At 45.5% G+C, this 17,630-nt stretch overlaps 1 protein-coding gene across 39 annotated transcripts in view; it reads right to left on the bottom strand.

Annotated features, from left to right (window-relative positions):
- Positions 1-17,630, bottom strand: part of SYTL2 (synaptotagmin like 2) — a 411,708-nt gene that overhangs the window by 268,736 nt on the left and 125,342 nt on the right. For all 39 annotated transcript variants that reach the window (XM_086933941.1, XM_086933940.1, XM_086933962.1 and 36 more), the window contains exon 2: positions 3,207-3,669. In XM_086933941.1, coding sequence (XP_086790067.1) covers positions 3,207-3,307 — 101 coding nt within the window. In that variant the 5' untranslated portion in view covers positions 3,308-3,669. The remainder of the gene's footprint in view (positions 1-3,206; positions 3,670-17,630) is intronic.

Below are 17,630 nucleotides of genomic sequence, written 5' to 3' on the forward strand. Positions count from 1 at the left end.
CATCACCTCCCTCTCATCAGCCCTCCCCCACCACCCCCACAGTCTTAACATTAGTGAAAAGAATTTTGGGGAAAAAATTGCGCAATTGCTTCAGAATGATAAAACCATTAACTGTCTCTCTCATATGCAATCGAGTTTTCAGCCTATACAGGGAAGTATGCGCAATCCTTAAGGTTTGGTTTGTCGAAGGAGATTTGGGCTGGATCCGGTCATACTAGATCTAAATGCAACCTAGGCTACTGTAGACTACTCTAATCTCCTAAATGGCTGCCTACAGTACACTCAACTGTGTTCAGTCCTTCTTGAGATACCACACTATAGAGATTCTCTTCCCCATTAATTTATCTACTGAAGTTTTTTTCTGCCTTTGGTTTGCCTTAGGAGCCCCATCCTCTCACATTCTCACTTCAACACACACTGGGCCCTCATGTTTGATATCTTCAAGACACAAAAGTGGCAGTTCCATAGTAGATCCAGGATACAGATCTATATGTAAAGTTTATCAGATACCACATTGCCTAGCACCTTCTACAGAAAAGGCACCAATGTGGATGACAGATTACCATTTTCAGCTCAAAAACACCAAGACTGAACTTACTATTTTGTTGGAACCAAACGTCATCCGAAGTTGCCGTCTTAAACTCTTGCTTTAGTCCTGGAGAAACAACATCTATTGTCCACCTTCAATAGGGCATTGATGGTGGGCGAAGTGGTTCACTCTAAACTAGACTTCAGTAATTCTCTGTCCCCTCGCTGAATTACATGCTGTCCAGATACATCTACTGCGGGGGTTTTGGAATATTGCAGCTGACTAGTCTTAAAACTGAGTGGGAGAAATATCACCTAGGCCAGATGTGCTCTTCACTGGCTCCGCAACAGCAGTCAAATTGGTTTTAAAATGTGCTGCCTTGTATCAAAGTGTGCACAAGTCCTGGCTCCATTCCATCTGGTAAGTAGGGCTTCCAATACAGTGTCTATAGGAAATTACCTAATTTATGTTGTGGTTACCCAGTTTTTGCATGTCTGGACTTTGTGGCTTTAGAACTCCGTACACTTTACCCCTGCTAAACTGTAGTAAAGTGCTGAGGCTTTCTCTCTAAATCACGTACTGAACACTGGAGCTCCCCATTTGGCCTATTAAACCTCCCTATAAGTCCATTGTAAGTGTAACCGCTGCATGGAAAGTTTTAAATGTTATATGTGGGTTGCAGTGTGTATTTACACAACCACATGCATGACTAAAATGTTTCTGCCAGGAGAACCACACACTCTGAAAAGGCTACTGTTTAATTGCACTCCCGTGACACATGGCGGGGAAAAATGCCTTGGCCAACTAGGAAAAAGCTATTTCTATATATTCATAAGTCACCCCTAAAATGTTTCTTGTAAGCCTTTGGGCATGATGCTAATGTATAAAAATGGGTCACACCGCATATTGGGTTAAGGTGTTCTAACAAAACCCAAAAGCTATGACACTATTTAGTCCAGGCTAGACATTTTGGGCCTAGGAGGGAATTAAAATCTTACTTATCCACCTCAGATTAGGAAAGGGTTTGAAAAAACACTTCAAAGTTATTCCCTACTCAATTTTACAAATCACTCTGAAGGTGAAATAAGATGTTTGATAACTTAAGCAGAAAAGTAAACTCCAAACACAAAGCAGCCAAGGAATTTAGAGTTGGACCGCCTGGATAGTCACAACAGTGGCTAACAAAATGTAAGAAAACACCTCAATGGCGGGCTGCTTATGGAACATATATACATATAAAACAGAGAGGCAACAATTCCCAAAAGAGTTTCCAATGACAAAAGTAATTCTTGAGCCTTCAAAGCTGGAGTCCAATTTTTCTTTATTGTGTCAGTTTGTGCAAGTGCAGCAACGCGTTTCACCTTCAAAAAGGTTTCATCAGGGCCCTGAGAATCTACATAAGTTTCCCGCCACAATCCTATCATCTCTTTAATGGTAACGTGGGCTAATTGGTAAAGTGACCTTATGAGGAAGATAGCCACACCTACTGTCCCGGGTAAAGCTCAAATGTAGTGTGAACGTTCTCCAATATAGCGTGATTTCCTTAGGAAGCAGTGTCCAATTCGCCACACAAAGTCACCACTAAAATCCCCCTATTTAGAGAGACTTGGGCGCATAAGAAAGCTGTATGCTGGCTCGGAGTCCCAGTCTACGTCTCCTTTCCATCAAGCATGTCGGATAGACCGCGAACATGTCTAGCCGACATGCTGGATGATCTTTACTGTAAAACCGGTGTCGCTGCTCGAACAGAGCACACACTTCCTTGGGAATGGCCTACTACTGGTTTCATAGCTACCAGGGAGTAAGAAGTGACTCGCTCAGAACTGCGGTTTGACCCAACCAGACTGGGTTTGAGTTGTTAGGGGGACCCCCTTCTTAAATTGATAACACTATTTCTGGCAGTATCCCTAGCACATGAAAAGTTACATTAGAAGTAAAGCGAAGTCTCTCTCCCCCATATTTTCTGGATGAATGAAGGACAGTGGATCTTTTTTATTCCATAGATTGTCATTCTCAAACTCCTAAATCGTTCTCTACAAAATGCTCTCTGTCTACAAGTCATTAAAACATGTATTCTAGGAAACGTTATGACCACTTCAAGTGATAGCGTGTGTGTTAAAAGCCTAGATCAAGGAAGACTTTGAATGCCACAGACCTACCAGCTGAACTTTAGAAAATACACTTTCATGTTATTAAGAGAGACATCACTCCCAGAGTGAGAAAGTCTGGCATGCTGCAGCTTGCCAAAACTCATCATTGCCAGGAACTACTGAGACAATTAGGAAGGTATACTTCTCAATCTAGCTCCAGAAAGCCATCCCAGTAAAAAGTAAAACACAAGATTAACGGATGAGTCCTTCAAACAGCCAGGGCACAAAACCACCACACCGTCTCACATTCTTTTGGAAGAAAACCACTGAAAGGCAATGCAATATGATCTGAAATTAACAGAATTAGACTTGATCAAGCAAGTGAAATTCTGCATTACCCTTTGCCAAACTGTTGAATTGCTCAACCCCCCTATATCCTTATTGTAGGATTGGTCATAATGTAAAAAAACTCATGCACCTAAATCTATATAGTGCTAATGACTACAGTTCTAAAGAGAGTTGAGACCATGCAAAATGTCAAATACATGTGTGAAGCTGAATTGAGCAAAAAAGCGTTGCGGTCTTACCTTACTCTGTCCTCCTCGGCCTTCTTCAGCTGTGCATCCCGCTGGAGGACTTTCATGATCGCCTCCTGCTCCTCCTCCGTTAAAAAGCTTAAGTCAATCATCTTGGAAAGCTAGTCTGTGCAGTTGCCAATGGAAAACAATCCGCCTCAGGATTCCAAAACAGTAGTCTCTTGGACTAAAACTCTGGACGTTAAGAATGCGAGAGTAGTTTCCTTGTGCAGTACCACACACAAATAGTTTTCCTGGGGCTGCTGGGTGGAATTATAAGAACACACCATTAAAGGGTGGATTTTGTTGTATTGTGTTTTTAGGTAAATGTGGGTTGTTTTCTCTCTTCAGAAAATGGCTGCTTCATTCTGTGTTGTTCAGGTCACATGCTGTTAGGGGAGGTTGTTCTCGATTTTAAACAGGCATCAGACAGCTCTTTCTCTTGACCAAGAACGAAGCAGCATCAAAACATAACCTGGGGATAAGGGAAAAAAATAGACATCATCAGAAACATCCCTGAAAGTATCAATTTCAGCCAGCCGTGGTTAAGTAAAGTTAAAGCTAAGCTCGACCGGTTAAGCAGGCTGCTGAAATGTTGACGTGTGAGCCACTGGAACTAGCAAGCCCAATAACCCGCTAAACAAAAATGTTGATAAGTCATAACAGTCTCGCCCCAGTCATTTACAATTTAGCAAACATGGATACGGAAATAAAAAAAATACGTTTTAATAATCTATTTAGATACTTATAAAAGTTTCAGAGCTGATTTTCAGATTTAAACAGATAGCCACGATTAAAACATTATTTCAAGCCGGACATTCCCATGTAGTGAGAGACAGACTGTCACTAAGTGCTCCTTGCTGTGATTTCAGCCACAGTGAGACCTTCCCCTTATGTGCAGTATATCACTGGGGTAGCCTCAATCAGTTAAAAGGTTTAAAAACTGCATTGATCATACTGTCGGAGAATGTGTAACCTATTTCTCGTTAAATAAGCAGTTGGTCACAAAAGCCCTAAACTTCCAGTTTCATGCACCTATTGGAGTGGGCAAAAAAAAAAAAAAAAAAAAGGAGTTCGTATGGAAAATCGACATACAATTAAAACGGTATGCTAGACTAAACACACTATTTTCGCTGGCTGTTTCTTAAATCCTTGGGAGAAGAGTACGTGGATCACCATTACTTCCCCAATTCCACCAGAAAGTGCCAGCCATCAGAGCAAAGACAGGAGTCACTCAGAAACAGGTCTTCCTCTCTGGGCCAGAAACTTTGAAGGAGAAAGAGGGAAGGACATAAATACAGTGGTAACTTTTACCCTTTCATAAAAGGGCCTGCTGTAACTCCAGACCAGTTTTGCACCACTAAACATTGGACTGGAATACAGTCAGAGCGATTGCCAGTGGCTGAGATCAACTCAAGCATTCCAGCCATAACCTTGTTGGTGCAGTTGAACATGAGATTAAATGAAATACCAGCATTTGTAAAGCGCACAGCTACCTCCGGAAAGGTGTCCCAACGCTGGGGGCCGTCGGGAAGATTAAGTGAGCTATTGCCCAGAGTCACATAATGCTGAGCTAACCTGCCACCGGTGATCGAACCACGAACCCCTTGGGCTGGAGTCAGGCACCCTGGCCGCTGCACCACACCTCTTCCACAGTTAGTGCCCCAAGTGTGATGGGTATGCCCAGATGCGGGTCCAGAGCACACTGTGCTACAAGAATCCAGCTACACCCTACTGACGAGCCCCAAGTAGGGCGAAACAGGTCTAGGGTAGACTGTGGTCCCTTCTGGATTGGGCCTCTCCTGGCCGATGGGGACGGACTGTTCCCATGAGGAGCAGGGTCGGTACTGATTTGTTTGCATAAGGCGGGACTCTGCCTAGAGTAGCGGGTGGGTGAAAAAAGTGATGGACTGGAATGTGGCCCCAAGCAATTGCCAGTAGATGAGATTCATTCAAGCATTCAATCCATCACCTTGCTGTTGCTCTGAATCAAGTTGGAGAGATAACCAACATCAGCACCACAACAGCCTGTGGCAGCTATAAACCTTCCCTCAGTCAACACTCAACTTTGTGAATACACCACAGGTACTCTTGATCTTTTAAACATGGCCCAGTACAAGGTTAACTCCATCCCGAATGTTTTTGGAATCGGAATCTTTATCATAAACACTGCCATAGTTGCTTTGATAACTGAGTGCCTTACACTGGTCCTTTCAGCTCGTGATTGTTAAATACCCAAAACAGTTGGAGAACAGGAGCTGGGAGGCCAGAAAGTAAGCATTTCCCTTGATTGAAAGCCACAATAGCGACCAATGGTTTCTTAATGGCTTTTAAGCCACACCTGCCATGCACTAAATTACACTTTCAGGCATGTTAAACATAGAAAAAACACTAACTGAATAGTGGACTGACTACAACAGTGTAAAGCGATTGTCCATTCGTAAAGCTCTTCTTTGATGTAAAAACAAAAAGCAACACATGTAAATGTAAATGTGTTGTATTTGTATAGCGCGAACAGTAACCCGTAAGCATCCCGGCGCTTGTACTCCTACCACAAGGGAACCCCTCCTGGCTTTTCCTTGTGAGGTGTCCACTCCTGGGCATCCCATGGTGAAACCAGGCATCCCTTGTGTATCGGGGGCCGTTGTGGAGACTAAGCAAGCTATTGCCCAGAGTTGCAGCGTGGGGCCCATGTTTAGATTCGGCACGGAGGCGAGAATATCCGGTCAGAGGAATTTAAGCCTGATCCCGCCAAGGCGGGAATCGAACCCTGGTCCCTGGCCAGCGCTCTGCATCAAGGTCTGCCGCTCTAACCATTGATTCACAAAAGGGGGTGGTGATGAACAGAGTGTCTGAATTGAGCAGACCACTCTTACCCAGTCCAAAGATCAGGGCTTGATCCATCACCGTTATTTATCTCACTGCCCCATCCCAGCTCAGAACCTGGCTATATGCAAATCAGTCTGTCCCTGGCCCAGTGCATCATGGGAACAGGGCAGACTAAACTACCAAGCCAATTCTTTACCAGAAAGGAGACAAGCTACCGGGGACCGGTTTCTGGCATTTCAGCCTTCTTCGGCCCGGCTTGCTTGAATCCTGATGGAGCAGTGAGAAAGGGACTCATGTCCGAGTATACCCTGCCACACCTATAGTGGCCAAAATCGATTCACAAAAGGGGGTGGTGATGAACAGAGTGTCTGAATTGAGCAGACCACTCTTACCCAGTCCAAAGATCAGGGCTTGATCCATCACCGTTATTTATCTCACTGCCCCATCCCAGCTCAGAACCTGGCTATATGCAAATCAGTCTGTCCCTGGCCCAGTGCATCATGGGAACAGGGAAGACTAAACTACCAAGCCAATTCTTTACCAGAAAGGAGACAAGCTACCGGGGACCGGTTTCTGGCATTTCAGCCTTCTTCGGCCCGGCTTGCTTGAATCCTGATGGAGCAGTGAGAAAGGGACTCATGTCTGAGTATACCCTGCCACACCTATAGTGGCCAAAATCAATTCACAAAAGGGGGTGGTGATGAACAGAGTGTCTGAATTGAGCAGACCACTCTTACCCAGTCCAAAGATCAGGGCTTGATCCATCACCGTTATTTATCTCACTGCCCCATCCCAGCTCAGAACCTGGCTATATGCAAATCAGTCTGTCCCTGGCCCAGTGCATCATGGGAACAGGGCAGACTAAACTACCAAGCCAATTCTTTACAAGAAAGGAGACAAGCTACCGGGGACCGGTTTCTGGCATTTCAGCCTTCTTCATGCACTGGGACAGGAACAGACTAATTTGCATACAGCCAGGTTCTGAAACTGGGATGGTGCAGTGAGCTAAAAAACGGTGTTGGATCTAGCCCTGATCTCTTGACTGGGTGAGAGCTTTCTGCTTAATTCAGAGACTCTGTCCCTCACCACCCCTTGTTGTAAATATTTTTGTCCACCCTAAGCGTGGAAGGGTATTCTCAGATGTGAGACCCTTGCTCATTGCACCATCAGGATTCAAGCAAACCGGGCCGAAGACGGCTGTAATGCCAGAAACCGGTCCCCGGGAGCTTGTTTCCTTCCCAGTGTAAGAATTGGCTTTTGTAGTTTGGTTTGCCTTGTTCCCATCATGCACTGGGACAGGAACAGACTAATTTGCATACAGCCAGGTTCTGAAACTGGGATGGTGCAGTGAGCTAAAAAACGGTGTTGGATCTAGCCCTGATCTCTTGACTGGGTGAGAGCTTTCTGCTTAATTCAGAGACTCTGTCCCTCACCACCCCTTTGTCGGGATCTAGCCCAACGCGCCTGCTTTAGAAACTACAATCACCGGCGGTCCGGGGCGCAGGACTACATTTCCCAGAGTTCCCGGCGGGGATTCCGGGATATCTGCCGAGAGACCAGGAAGTCTGGTGTCAGTAATTCTCTCGGGATCCTAGGCATCGGCTGCTCCTCGGAACGGCGCCTTTCCTGAGGCTCCGTGTGTTGCAGTCTGACCGGTATTTGAGGGAGCGGTTATTTGGTTCTCTGAGAACGCGCTGGCTAGCGTATGAGCAAAGTTAACGGTTACGTGATTTCCACTATTTGGTTCTCTGATATAGCGCTGGCTAGCGTGTGGAGCAAAGTACATTTACGTGATTTCTGCTATCAAAGTCACAAAGACTATTGTGTTTGGACATTGCCTCGCGGCTGCGAGGAACTGTGTTGTTAATTAACTGGCATTTGAGCTCTCGGCTCGAGAAATCATTTGGGCATTGCGAGCGTTCGCTCTTTGAGTATACTCTCCTAGAGGAGCGAGCATACTGGTGTGAACACAACCTTCGAGTGGCGGAGTGCAGGGGGGGGATTGTTGGACCTCTACACTGCCGTCACGAACCCAAGGCATAGGGTTCATGAACATTTTTTGATTTGTGGCAAAGCAATTACCAAAGCGGAGTGTGGTAGTGAGAGAACTACACACTGCCGTGTTTGGGTATTTTTGGCATCAGCAAGCAAAGAAGGATTTAATCTGTTTCTGTTCGAATCAGATAACAGTGATACAGTTTCAAATATTGTTTGAGCACGGGAAGTGCCATTTCACTTTACTTTTGGAATCCTTTTACAACTCAAACGTTTTCACAGTGGGGTAGGTTTAAGTCAGTCATTTTAGGCTTTACGCTTCCCCAACCAGGCTTGATAGTAACCCTTTTCTTTTGTATTACTCAGGAAGGAAGACGGGAGATACAGCAAAGGGTGGTTAGAGTCATTCATTTACAGGTGAATACATGTTGGTGTGGTGTTAGTAAGAACTAATGAGAGTAGGATGTAGCCATGTATTAACCTGTGTATTTTTGTCTTTCAGTTTCTTTATCCCTGCTGCCCCTTTCCTTCTCCTCTTTATTCTTTCTGGGTTTTTTCCCCTTTATGGGGTTTTTTCCCTCGCCGTATCGTCTGAGCACCCTATGTTTATACTTCAGGGTGTTCGGTCGGTCCGGAGGTGGAGCATTGTTGCTGCACGTGAATCCTGCGGAGTGCAAAGCCTAACAGAATTACTGACCCAAGAAATACACTCCGCCTGATTCATATGTAGCAGCAATGGCGTCCATGGAGGATGTGTTACAAGCCTTGGTTTTGGTACAGCAGGAGCTGGCCTCTTCCAAGGCTGAGACCGCAGCTTTGCGTGAGAAGGTGGAGCGTTTGAGTGGTAACCCGTTCAACGCTTCCGCATCGTCTTCTAATGTTCAGGTTACTGTACCCCCACCCATTCCATTGGCTACTCCTGAACGGTTTTCAGGGGATCCACGTAAGGTGCATGTGTTTATGACACAGGTGCTCATGCATTTTTCCTGTAAACCGTCCTCGTTCCCCACAAATCATTCAAGGGTAGCATTTTTGATTTCTTATTTGATTGGGGATGCAGCTGATTGGGTGGTGCCATTGGTGAAACGTGATGATGCTCTTTTGTCTAATTGGGCAGAGTTTAAAAAGGAATTTGAGAGGGTCTTTGATCGAAGAGCCACCACCTTCTGTGCGGATCGTGAGCTATTGACATTAAGACAAGGTAGAGGAGAGTTGATAACATATCTAACGGCCTTCAACAGGCTGGTGGTAGAAGCATCATGGCCAGAGGAGAAAAAACTATCTTTGTTTTATCAGGGGTTACATGATGATTTAAAGGATGTAGTAGCGCAGGTGGATCCGCAGCCCACTACTTTTGAGGACATGGTAAACTTGGTGTTAAGGTTAGACAGTAGATTAACGGACAGGGGTAGTAATAGGAGACGATGGGAAAGAGGAGCGTACTTTGTTGATAGAAACCCCAGAAAGGCATCCGGGGGTACTGACGCTACGTCTGAACCAATGGAGATAGGGGCTCTTAGAGCACCATTGTCTAGAGAAGAGAGAGAAGCCAGAAGGGTACAGGGCTTGTGCATGTACTGTGGTAAGAAGGGGCATTACGTCCGGGAATGTCCTTCTAAACCAAAGGCATCAGGGACTTTTAGTAGGTTTAAGAAAGTCGCGGTGTCTAAAACTGTACCAGAGAACGAACAGAAGGAGGACCGCACAGCGGGAGTAGACGGAGAACAAGCATGGAAGCTTACCTCCCTGTCATCCTCGGGCGATGAGGAAACAGAGCCTCACTTGGTGGTGGTGATGACGTTAGAATATGAGTTAGAAAGATGTCCAGTAATGGTGATGGTGGACTCAGGGGCGACTGGTAATTTTGTAGATAAGGGTCTGGTAAGACGTCTAGAATTGCCTCGAGTTCTTAGGGAGACACCGGAAGATGTGTTGGCAGTGGATGGGCAGCCTTTAACCTCAGGTCAGATAACGGAGAGGACTGGTGATTTGGGGTTATCAATGGTGACGCAAGGGTATGTGCATTCTGAGGTGTTAACATTGAATATCATAGATGCTCCGCAGTACAAGATTATATTGGGCATGCCTTGGCTGCATAAACATAATCCTGTGGTGAATTGGCAGTCAAAATCTATACAGTTTGACCCAGAGACCTGTAAGGACCACTTAACTCCTTGTATGTCTGCTAATGTCTCCGTGTTAGCTACACCATTTTTGGCGGCCACTGCTGCGGAAAAGGACGTCAAGCTACCAGTAGTATACGCTTCTTACAGTGATGTGTTTAGTGAGGTGAAGGCAGAAACTCTGCCCCCTCATAGGGAATACGACTGTCGTATTGATTTAGTGGAGGGGGCATCGTTACCATCTTGTAGAGTGTATGCTTTGTCTGTGCCCGAAACCTCCCATCTGAAGCAGTACATTGACCATTACACTCGATTGGGATTTATACGCCCCTCTCGTTCTCCCGCAGCTTCCCCTCTTTTCTTTATATCGAAGGCCAATGGGGACTTGAGAGCATGTGTGGACTACAGGGCATTGAATAAGAACACCATTCGTAATCGATACCCTCTTCCACTCATTTCAGTCTTGCTCGACCAGGTGAGAGAGGCCAGGATTTACACCCGTTTAGATTTACGTGGGGCATATCACCTGGTTAGAGTAAGGGAAGGGGATGAGTGGAAGACGGCGTTCAAAACACGGTTTGGTTTATATGAATACCTAGTGATGCCTTTTGGGCTTTGTAACGCCCCCGCAGCGTTTCAGTTTTTCATAAACGATGTGCTAAAAGAATATGTAGATCAATTTGTGGTGATGTATATAGATGACATCTTGATATATTCTCAAGAAGTTTCATGCCACACGAACCATGTCTGCAAGGTCCTGGATAAATTGAGAGAACACCATCTCTATGTAAAGCTGAGTAAATGTGAGTTCGGGGTGCATGAGGTGGAATTTTTGGGTGTGAATCTTAGTCCTGAAGGATTACAGATGTCAGAAAGGAAGGTACAGGCGGTGAGGGATTGGCCAGCCCCTAAGAACGTGAAAGAGGTACAGAGCTTTTTGGGGTTTGCCAACTATTATCGCAGGTTCATTGTACACTTCTCCCAAACCGCTGTCCCTATCACTAGGCTGTTAAGGAAAGGGAGGTTATTTGAGTGGACAGTGGAGGCTGAGCAAGCTTTTCAGGCGCTAAAAAAGGCCTTTACTACCGCGCCAGTGTTGGCGCATCCTGTTCTGGAACATCCATTTATCGTGGAAGCTGACGCTTCAGATGAAGCCATAGGTGCGATCCTGTCTCAGAGAGACGTACATACTGGTCAGCTTCATCCTGTTGCCTACTTGTCGAAAAAACTGAGTTCGGCTGAGGTCAACTATTCAATCGCAGAAAAAGAACTCTTGGCAATTAAAAAGGCTTTCCAGGAGTGGAGACCGTATCTGTGGGGCGCAAGTCATGCAGTTACGGTGTACACAGATCACCGGAATCTCCAGTATATGTCCGCTGCTAGACACCTCACGCAAAGGCAGATGCGGTGGATGTTATTCTTTTCCGAGTATAACTTTGTTGTAACCTTTCGTCCTGGCTCGGAGAACAGAAAAGCGGATGCCCTTTCTAGACAGGGAATCCCCGCCGGAAAAAATGCCGAAGAACAGTCAATAATTCCTTCCACGAAGGTGGTTTGTGTAGTGAGAGCTGAGAAGTTTCTGGAGGACATAAAAGACTCTAGGTCCACGGACTATTGGGTTCATTGGGCTTCTGCCAAACCAGACAGGAAGATTAGGCAGGGCTTACCCTTCTATGGAGAGCGCCTGTTTCTGCCTAACATGGAGATCAGAAAGAAGGCATTCAGTTGGTGTCATGAAGCTCCTGCGGCGGGACATCCAGGGATCACAAAGACTGTGAATCTACTTAGAAGGCATTTCTGGTGGGAGACTCTTGTGAAGGACACCACTCAATGGGTGGGCAGCTGTGAAGTATGTGCTAGAAGCAAGGGGGAAACATCAAAAAAGAAAGGGTTGTTAATGCCGATGCCCACGCCTGATCGTCCATGGTCAAATATTAGTTTGGATTTCATCACAGGCCTCCCAAAAGATCAAGGGAACACCGCAGCCCTGGTGGTTGTGGACAATTTGACGAAAATGGGCCACTTCGTACCTTGTGTGAACCTACCCACAGCTAGTCAAACAGCACAGATAATGGCATCACAAGTTTTTCGTTTGCATGGCATTCCAAGAGTCATTGTGTCTGATAGGGGGCCACAATTCATTGCTCGATTCTGGAGAGTATGGTGTCATGCATTGGGCATAGAAACAGCATTATCTACTAGCTTCCATCCTCAAACTGATGGACAGACAGAACGTCTAAATCAGACTCTAAAGAAGTACTTGCGATGTTACTCGAAGGAGGCACATGGGTCTTGGGTGGAGTTGTTGTGGATGGCGGAGATGGCCTACAACAACGCCTGGCATAGCTCCATAGGAATGTCCCCATTCAAAGCGAATTATGGGTATGATGTACGTACTCTGCCAATACATATACCGGAAGAGGTAAACGATCAACCCTCGGTAAAAGAGCGGGTGCTATTGATAAGAAAAATACACAGCACAGTGCAAAAACATTTGCTAAAGGCCAAAGAAACATACAAAAGGTGGGAGGACAGACATAGGATACCTGGTCCTCAGTTTGAGGTAGGAGACAAGGTTTGGCTCTCGACCAAATATATCCGATTCAAGCTCCGAAGCGTGTTTCATCCGCGATTCATAGGGCCATATCCTGTGGTGCGCCGCATCAATCCTGTGGCATACAAATTGAAGTTGCCTAGCACTTTACGAATACACCCCGTTTTTCATGTTCAGTTGCTGAAAAAAGCTCTTACCTCACGCAGGACTGCACCTCCGGTGCTGGCTAAGGATGGGAATCTGGAGTATGAGGTGAGGTCCATAAAAGACTCCACGTTTCGCAGGGGTGTCCTATGGTACTTGGTTTCATGGAAAGGCTATGGGGCGGAGGAGGACTCCTGGGAACCGGTTCATAATGTCCATGCTCCTCGAGCTGTGCGATCATTCCACGACAGACACCCCGCAAAGCCTGGGCATAGGAGGCGCTTGGGAGGAGGGCGTACTGTCGGGATCTAGCCCAACGCGCCTGCTTAAGAAACTACAATCACCGGCGGTCCGGGGCGCAGGACTACATTTCCCAGAGTTCCCGGCGGGGATTCCGGGATATCTGCCGAGAGACCAGGAAGTCTGGTGTCAGTAATTCTCTCGGGATCCTAGGCATCGGCTGCTCCTCGGAACGGCGCCTTTCCTGAGGCTCCGTGTGTTGCAGTCTGACCGGTATTTGAGGGAGCGGTTATTTGGTTCTCTGAGAACGCGCTGGCTAGTGTATGAGCAAAGTTAACTGTTACGTGATTTCCACTATTTGGTTCTCTGATATAGCGCTGGCTAGCGTGTGGAGCAAAGTACATTTACGTGATTTCTGCTATCAAAGTCACAAAGACTATTGTGTTTGGACATTGCCTCGCGGCTGCGAGGAACTGTGTTGTTAATTAACTGGCATTTGAGCTCTCGGCTCGAGAAATCATTTGGGCATTGCGAGCGTTCACTCTTTGAGTATACTCTCCTAGAGGAGCGAGCATACTGGTGTGAACACAACCTTCGAGTGGCGGAGTGCAGGGGGGGGATTGTTGGACCTCCACACTGCCGTCACGAACCCAAGGCATAGGGTTCATGAAAATTTTTTGATTTGTGGCAAAGCAATTACCAAAGCGGAGTGTGGTAGTGAGAGAACTACACACTGCCGTGTTTGGGTATTTTTGGCATCAGCAAGCAAAGAAGGATTTAATCTGTTTCTGTTCGAATCAGATAACAGTGATACAGTTTCAAATATTGTTTGAGCACGGGAAGTGCCATTTCACTTTACTTTTGGAATCCTTTTACAACTCAAACGTTTTCACAGTGGGGTAGGTTTAAGTCAGTCATTTTAGGCTTTACGCTTCCCCAACCAGGCTTGATAGTAATCCTTTTCTTTTGTATTACTCAGGAAGGAAGACGGGAGATACAGCAAAGGGTGGTTAGAGTCATTCATTTACAGGTGAATACATGTTGGTGTGGTGTTAGTAAGAACTAATGAGAGTAGGATGTAGCCATGTATTAACCTGTGTATTTTTGTCTTTCAGTTTCTTTATCCCTGCTGCCCCTTTCCTTCTCCTCTTTATTCTTTCTGGGTTTTTTCCCCTTTATGGGGTTTTTTCCCCTCGCCGTATCGTCTGAGCACCCTGTGTTTATACTTCAGGGTGTTCGGTCGGTCCGGAGGTGGAGCATTGTTGCTGCACGTGAATCCTGCGGAGTGCAAAGCCTAACACCCTTGCTCTAACCATTGAGCCACACTTCTCCACATGCCCCCTCCCGTCCAAATGAAGTCATAGTAGCATATCCAGATTTAAGATATAAGTGGTCATTGTACACAGGTGAGAGCTAGGTGGATGTAATGCAGTGCTTAATTTGAGCCAGAGGGTTCCAGTGCTCGGCAGCGGCACTTAATTGCTAACATTTGCACTTACAACAGTCTACCACATGGTGGGGCCGTTTCATTTATTTAGAGACGAGCATAAACGTTGTTTAATAATTCAATGTAAGCTAAAAAATAAATGAATACCTACCACCCAAGCCATTCTTATAGTTTTGGGGGCCTGGAATAGTCAGATATAGAAGTGAAATAGTTAGTTGTTGTGTTTGAACCTACCACTGGCAGCACTGGCAGGGGCAATGGGTGGCGCAAGCTGCAGTGGTCACCTGACAAGGGCCCGGACTTTGTTTACATTTCTTTTTTTACACAAATTAGGCACTGTAAATGTCATTTTAAATAGAATACATTTAAAGTTATGCCCTTTTCATGTAGCACTTTGTATTGCTCGTCTGCCGCCTCAAAGCGCTGTAAATAACAAGTGTTACTATTACTTAGTGACACGCTCGGGGTCTTATCCTTCCATTGGGAGCCATTTAAGGCTTTGTGGCCCTGCAACATCAAGGAAGGAGCCTGTGCTTTGATCGTAGTTTCATAACACCGAAGGACAGGTTACATGCAGGGTGGAGTCCATGTATGTTTATATTGGTGATGTAATGCAACTGAACCTGTTGGGTAATCATCGTTCATAAATAAACAATCCCAGCCCTTAAGCAAAACAGCAAGTGGGTAATAAAACCTTGAGGAAATGAAGGCATCAAAAGACTTTCGAAAATGTTGTCAAAACAAAAGTATATGATCTGGTCTTGATACACTTCCGCTGGTGAATGGGAGGGGATTAAAGAGGGGGGGGGGGGGCTACAATAAAAACAAGCATTGGCATAGCAAATAGGTCTCGCTTTTGGGACCTTATAAGTGTTTAGCCATGCAACAGTTGATGTTGTTGCACCAAGGATATTGTGCTGCATAACTAAATACTTCTAAGGTCCCGAAAGCGAGACCTATTGGCTATGCCAATGCTTGCTCAATGTAGGGACATGTTTAACATTAAACTGTTACATAGCTTTACTTTTAAATACCATGCTAAGTGCCTATGGGCAGTAAGGCCTACTTAGAGTGGCTTGTTAATATTTTAAAAGAAGGTGTAGACCTGTCAAAAATGGGATATTTCGGTCAGTAACATAGATATTCTTCATTCTATCAAGCTCTACTGAGTGTCTTCCACTGGCAACAGCGGAAAACAATATTTAAATAGCAACAGTAATGCGCATCTCTGCTGTCTGCAGCATACAATGTGTCATTGCAACATAAGCAATAACTTTGCAATATTTCAAGACGTGGTGAAAACTGCTGTCACTCGTTTTCAAAGCAGACGAAGCTTGGAAAGTGCAACACTCACACTTCCACCTTCCTCCCAGATAATCTTTCGCAATACCCAGAGGCCTACAGAAAAAAACAAAACTCACTATATTTCAAGACTGCTCGCCTGGTCTCGTGACGGTAAGAGGGCCTCACCTATTTGCGGAGAAACAGTACAAACATCGAAAACAGCGTCCCAAGATTAACAGAGGGAGAGAGACAGAGCCCAAAATCTGAGGTTTTCTTTTACTATTGGAATTATTATATGAATCGTTAGCCTGTTTTGTTAGATGTTGGGCTTTCCCTCTCCACTTAACTACGGAAAAAGGCACCTACATCTATAGAATATGTAGGTGGAGATGGATTTAAGCCAATAATGGAAACAATACAAAAAGGAGGCCATAAAACGTTCCAAACAAGGGAACTGAATGTCAAGAGCAAAAGGTACAGAAAGCAAAATCAGAAGTGGAGGATGGTAAGTAAATACAAGCATCCTGACACGGGCACTCGAGCATTCCAGTCCAATCGTGTGCGAAAGGACAAATGTAAACCAGGATAAATAGGGCGAAATGTTTGGTGGGAGTAGAATGAAATAAGTAGAATAAAGAGTTGAACTGTGAAATGTAAAACGGTGAAAGACATAGCACGCGGGAACAATGTAAACAGTGGGGAAAGGCAAAAGGGACAAGAACAAAGGATATGTGGGTAGAATACTGTACAACAGTACGGATTAGGTCTATATTCCCGAATAGCTCATTCGTCCTGGATGTTTTATTGTTTGTATTCTGTTAACTGTAGTCCTCTGTCTCAATGACAAATTCAGAACTACGCATACCAGAATGCAACAGAAAAATTAACTATTTGACCTACCCAGGCACAGACCTAGAGAAAGGTGGAATTTAAAAAGGGTGAGATGGGAACAGGTTGAAAGGGAAAGGTGCAAGATGTCAGGAACGATATGAAAGGTGGAATAGAAAAAGTAGAACGGTCAGGAAGAGGGTGGAATATGCAGCATAGGACTGTGTGAAATAAAATCAGATTTAGTACAGAAAGGGCGGCTGAGCTCCTATTCTTGCACCACGCATTATTCCAGAGACCCACGGAAGAAAAGCAGGGGAGTGTAAAGGGGAGCACGGGGTGTGAATATAACTGTGCTGTATCATGGTGGCAGCGACCCTGCCTTAAAATTACCGCAATCACGTTGACGAAGGTGGTCTTGCCGCTATACTGAAGCCCCACCAGCGTAAGCTCCATCTCCTCCTTCCAGAACAGGGACTTGAACCAGTCCAACAGTTTATTGATGAGGGTCAGCATGTCAGCGTGGGAAGGGAAGCACCCGCAGAGCTCGAGCAGAATAGGGGCTACAGGGAAGCGCAGCTCAGGCAGCAGATGTCATATGACCATACACGTAACAAGACAAAGACTCGAGACGCGACTGCAAGTCCCTTTGGCACCCCCGCGGTACAGACAGGGCTTAGTGCCCTGGTGATACCACCATTACACCTCTGGGGTACTGTTGGAAAGCCTACATTATTTTACTATGATTTATTCCTAATGGTGTGCCCTGGATGCGTTCCAACGCATGCTCGAGACGGCACGCTTCTTCCGAGCACTGCAGAAGTAAGGCATCCTGGCAAGTGAGTTCAATAGAGCCCGTTGTCTATTTTTAGTGTCTGTTGTTAAAACGGACATCAAAATAATACTTTTCATAGCAGTTTTTTTGTTGCAGTAATCCACATTAATGTGTTGGGTTTCCAAGGTAGTGAGATTGAGTGGTTTTGGGAGGTTGG

The sequence above is a fragment of the Lissotriton vulgaris genome, chromosome 8, assembly GCF_964263255.1.
Source record: "Lissotriton vulgaris chromosome 8, aLisVul1.2, whole genome shotgun sequence".
In the NCBI taxonomy this organism is placed as follows: domain Eukaryota; kingdom Metazoa; phylum Chordata; class Amphibia; order Caudata; family Salamandridae; genus Lissotriton; species Lissotriton vulgaris.